This window comes from Triticum aestivum, chromosome 4B, assembly GCF_018294505.1.
Source record: "Triticum aestivum cultivar Chinese Spring chromosome 4B, IWGSC CS RefSeq v2.1, whole genome shotgun sequence".
Lineage (NCBI taxonomy): Eukaryota > Viridiplantae > Streptophyta > Magnoliopsida > Poales > Poaceae > Triticum > Triticum aestivum.
Genome location: NC_057804.1, coordinates 666,109,603 through 666,115,254, shown reverse-complemented (window position 1 = coordinate 666,115,254; position 5,652 = coordinate 666,109,603). Strand labels below are relative to the sequence as shown.

Genomic DNA, 5,652 nt, shown 5'->3' with positions numbered 1-5,652 from the left:
CGACGCCCCCACGCGCATCCTCGGCCCTCGCGCCCACCCGGTCGCCCGCGCCCCATGCCTCGGATCGTACGCCAGATTCCCCTGCGACCGGATCCGCCTCGGATCTCTCGCCTGCCAGCCCTGCTCCTGGCCCCACGCAATCCGCCTCTCCTTCCACGCCCTCCACTCCCGTGCAGCCACATCTCCCAGCTCATGCCAAACCAGTAAAACCAACCCACAACGCACACAAAATGCATACCAGGTCCAAATCGGGTTTCTGCCAACCCAAATGACTCTTCCTCGCCCATACACCCACCACCACTATATCTCCCATTCCCCCCACGTACCGTTCCGCGCTCAAAGATGCCAATTGGCAACGTGCCATGCTAGTTGAATATGATGCTTTAATTGCGAATTCTACTTGGTCGTTGGTTCCTAAACCTGCAGGTGTTAACGTGGTGACTGGCAAGTGGATCTTTCGCCACAAATTCAACACCGATGGCACTTTGGCTCGGTACAAGGCACGATGGGTGGTTCGAGGGTTCAATCAGAAGGAGGGTGTCGACTATGACGAGACATTTAGTCCGGTTGTCAAGCCGGCCACCATTCGCGTTGTGCTCAGCATCGCCACCTCCAGCTCTTGGCCTATTCACCAGCTCGACGTCAAGAATGCTTTCCTCCACGGCGATCTCAAGGAGACGGTATACTGTGCTCAACCAGCTGGGTCTATGGATTCCTCCCGGCCGGACCACGTGTGCCTCCTTCGTAAGTCCCTCTATGGCTTGAAGCAGGCACCACGCACTTGGTTCCAGCGCTTCCGCTCCTTCCTGTTGTCTCTTGGTTTCCATGCATCCAAGAGCGACACCTCTCTCTTCATCTTGCAATGTGATGACTCCATTGCCTACCTCCTTGTGTACGTTGATGACATCATACTAACCACAAGCACTCCCTGCGCTCTTCATCACGTAATTTCTTCTCTCAAACGTGAGTTTTCCATGACCGACCTTGGAGAGCTTCATCATTTCCTTGGCATCAACGTCACACCCAACACCTATGGCTTATTTCTCTGCCAACAGCAGTATGCCCTTGAGGTTCTCGCCCGCGCCAAGATGCTCAATTGCAAGCCCGTTTCCACTCCCATTGATACACAGTCCAAACTCTCCGCTCATGATGGTTGCCTCCTCGAAAATCCCACTCTATACCGTAGCCTGGCCGGTGCCCTCCAATACCTCACTCTTACTCGCCCGGACCTCTCATATGCGGTTCAACAAGTGTGCTTATTCATGCATGCACCTCGTGATTCTCACATGACACTTGTCAAACGCATTCTACGGTATCTTCGTGGCACCACCCACTTTGGCTTGCAGTTGTACAAGTCCTCTCCTCTGGATCTTGTGGCCTACACCGATGCTGATTGGGCTGGATGCCCGGACACACGCAAGTCCACGTCGGGCTTCTGTGTTTTTCTCGGTCACAACTTGCTATCTTGGTCATCCAAACGGCAAGCCACTGTTTCTCGTTCGAGCGCTGAGGCCGAGTATCGTGGCGTCGCGAACTGTGTTGCTGAGGCATGTTGGTTGCGACAACTCTTACATGAGCTCCTCGCCCACCGACCCGTGCCACCATTGTCTATTGTGACAACGTCTCGGCCTCCTACATTGCATCTAATCCTGTCCAACATCAGCGCACGAAACATATCGAGATTGATCTGCACTTTGTACGTGACCGCGTGGCCCTCGGCGACATTCGTGTTCTCCACGTACCATCCAGCTCGCAGTTTGCAGATCTCTTCACCAAGGGGCTTCCATCACAGGTCTTCCACGAGTTCAGAACCAGCCTCAACATCCTTCCCCATGGAGTTCCGGCTGAGGGGGGGTGTTAACGTGTATTATACCTGTGTAACTGTATGTACTTGTATTCCTAGTATATAGGATCATAGATCTCGCCCGGGCCTGCGTGCCACTTCCTTCGGGCTCTCTTGTAACCACTCCAGCACTATATATGCTGTACATTGTGTGATGATGGAATATACAGACTGAATTCATCGTCCTACTCGAAGTTGAGAGATCAGTTTTTTGGATGCCCCTTTGAGTTCTTGGTCTCCATCTCCAACTTGCCCCTCTGTCCATTCTCAGCGTTAGAGGTAGCAAACTCCATTGTTGGTTCCATACGAAATGCAGTAACTAACTCATAGTAGCAAGATGGCGAGTTTGGAAGGCTTGTTTGGTTGGTTCCTATGGATGGCATAGCTAAGGGGCCGTTCTGTAATGCTCCGCTCCACAGCTCCGCTCCGGGAGTTGGCGGAGCTGCAGTTCAAATTGGCATAGTTGCAGCTTGCCCGCTCCGTAGATTCTATGAGTGGATGAATACCGAACAGGTCCTAAGTTAGGCGAGTCTGGGTTGCCACCAACAAACAAACAGGGGGCGCTGGGACGATGGCACCGATACTGTTTGCAGAGCTAAAAAAAATGTGGACAACCAGAAAAGAAGTGCAGTCAGGTATATGTGCTAAGGGATTCTTGTTAGAAGCACAGATACATATTTACAAATTCCATTCTACTCATATTTTATTGTAACTACTTCCAAGCTTCTTTGATATCTCACTGAATTTCTAAATATGTACAGTTCACAATATTAAGCCGTTGGTACCTCACTGAACCAAAACAAGCAAAAGTGCAAAAGAAAAAAGAGAGGAAAGAAAGGAGCTTATGTGCGCACAAGAGTAGTACCAAGCTAGTTATGTTACATTTCAAATCAGGTTGCTGTCTGGATTACATGGACAGTCTGTGCGGTAATGCTGCCGTTCCGTTTTCCATCCGGTAAGTTTGCCTACATATTCTTTTTGTTTCTTTTCAGAATCCCTAAACCATCTAGATGTAGAGCAAATCGAGATGATGGTGATCTTCAGCGATCACCACGGTTGGTTACTATCTTTTTCTTGTTTTCTGCACTTGATGACTTCAACTTATTCAAGGGGAGCATGGCGTACAAGAGTATGTCAGCATGCTGCACTTGCATAGATATAAATTTTGAAGTTAATTCTGTTTTGAATGGATTTGCGAGGGGAATTTTGTTTTCTATCAAGGACGGAAACAACAATAAGTTTTATTGGGGAAAGTAATTCCTTTATCTGAAAACAGGCTTCGCTTGTGTGTAACCTTAGTTGAGTAAGTTGATAGATCATCCATAGACTAGAACCAACCTTGTCGTGGTTACTTTCTAGGGACCCTAAAAACAGTTGCTAGACCATTCAGACCTTCGGCTCAGTAAATAGTTGCTCTGAAAACTGGTATCTGATAGATGTTAGTTACCCTAAATCAGGAGACACCAAGCCCAACTCTGAAACTGATATTCTACGCACTGCTCTGATTGAAACCAGTGACATGTTTGTCGATGGAGCTCTCATTACAAAGTCTTTGTTTTGCCTTGTGAAATCGATGCAGATGTGGGCATCCTGTCACGGAGAGATGTGTGGATCTGCATTTCGTTTGTCGTCGACCCCTGATGTGGGCAACCAGCTGATGCAGATAGATCCTGAGTGGAACCTGAAGCTAGAATGGAACTTTGCCACATCCGACAGAGAGTAGAGTTCGTGTTAATGTGCTGTGTGTTCCACCTCCTCAGTATACTTATTGGGCCTGTGAATGCGTTCTTGGCCTGTCAGGTTATCTTCTGCTTGTGTCCTAATTGGGCCCCACAGTCTCACTCACTCACTGATTGATGAGTAGTGTTGCAAGGTCTCTTTGTTCTTGTTCATCTTTTTTTTTAACATAATGTTATAAAGAAATGGATGTGTGTAATGGAAGATGAAACCAGTGAGAGCGAAAGCAGATTGTCAGTAACCAATAGTACTAATCAGGGTGACATTATTAAGTTGCTTCTGGTCGAAATTATTACTCCCTTCGTCCCATAATATAACAGCGTTTTTTACACTACATAGTGTAAAAAACGCTCTTATATTATGGGACGGAGGGAGTAGTTGTCACTTCCTCCGTCCCATAGTTTAGGACTTTTTTTAACTCACTAGTATCAAAAAACGTCCTACACTATGGGACAGAGAGGGTACAAAATAGTAATCCCTCTAACTAGGAAAGAGAAGTCCCTAAATATCACTTCCGATGTCTGTGTAACCGACTATTGCTAAAATCCTAAATATCACTTCGGATGCCTGTGTAACCGACTATTGCTAAAATCACAGTGATTTTTTGTTTCGATTGCTCAACTAGATTATACTATGTGTATACGCTTATGTATGTGTTCTTTGCCTGCTTGCTTTACATCTAGATTACTATGTGTACACGCTGATGTATGTGCGGAGGCCACAAGTTTCAGAAAGAACAACTCAGTGAATACAGATCTTGGGACACAAATTGGGATATCAGTATAGAACATTTTGCCGTGGAAGGCCATGACCGCACATACTTTAAGGGAGCCATAGAAAAGTGATTGAACCACCTGAAACGGGGACTACTGAAGGGGAAGCCATCCAATACTTCATAGAGATTGAACGTCATGCTCATTGTTTTTGGTTCGGTTCACTTCTGAACTGTAGTCTACTGAAATAGCTGACCCTTACAAAACCATGGCAGAATTCACCGTGAGGTTCATGAGTTTCTACAGATCTTTCACAGTGAAGAACTCAAGTAAAGGGGGTGTTCTACTTTAGGACAAATCATCTTCAAGTATTGTCGCACTTTAGGCAAACTTTTCAATGTTTGCTATCAATACATGGAAAATGGTCTCATTATATTTTATTCATCATGGATGGTATTCTGTAGCACCATCATTCGTAATTTATTACAGATTTGAGACTGTCCCAACTCTAAAACAACATTATTTGTAGTGTATAAAAGGTCTAGCTGTGTATATAAGAAACACATACCATGGATGGTTTTATACGCAGAAAATGAGGCCACAGTACCAACTTATATTAACGGTCAAGGGAGTCAGACACCGCAGAAAGCCTTGAGTGGGTCGCCGTGGTCGCGCCCTTCCTCGGAGTAGCGAAATATGGTGTACTCGCCGGCAATGCAAGGGTTATACATCAGAGGGTGGTCTCTGTCGACCAGCTCAGCCATTGGAGCCACCAAGGCGTCGTCCTTTCGGCGGCAGTGGAGAGCCACCGAGAAGCGCTCGCGGTTGCTCGGCGTCCTAACACGGTGGAGGCATGACGGCGTCCTTCCATTTGTTAGGACCTGTAACATATAACATTTATATAGGGTGAGAATCAAAGAATGAGTATAACCTGCCAAATTTAGAAGGAAGGTTGAATAATATGTACTCCCTTTGTTCCCAAATATTCGTCTTTCTAAATATTTCAACAATTGACTACATACGAAGCAAAATGTGTGAATCTACGCTCGAAAATATGTCAACATACATCCGTATGTTGTATTCTATTTGAAATGTTCGGAAAGACAAATATTTGAGAAGGGAGGGAGTAGTTGCTTGTATTTTTTGGAAAGTTAATCGCTAATTAACTGGGAAACAATACTATGTGTTCTTTGTTGTTATTATAGTATTGCCAACCGCGATTTAAGCTGTTTAACTGAGGGCATGCATCTCTTCTCTTCTCTTCTCACCTATTGCTATATATGCATAAGGTTTCCATTTCGCTTCTCTTCCTTTCCGCTGATTTAGTTTGGGAAAAAGGTGTATAATACTAACAAGTCC

The 5,652-nt window shown here is 45.9% G+C and overlaps 1 protein-coding gene across 1 annotated transcript in view; it reads right to left on the bottom strand.

The window, feature by feature from the left end:
• Positions 1-4,733: 4,733 nt before the first annotated feature.
• The window catches only part of LOC123089805 (deoxypodophyllotoxin synthase), a 3,322-nt gene continuing 2,403 nt past the window's right edge, over positions 4,734-5,652 (bottom strand). Inside the window, exon 3 of the mRNA XM_044511381.1 lies at positions 4,734-5,174. Within this exon, the coding sequence (XP_044367316.1) occupies positions 4,926-5,174 (249 nt within the window). The 3' untranslated portion in view covers positions 4,734-4,925. The remainder of the gene's footprint in view (positions 5,175-5,652) is intronic.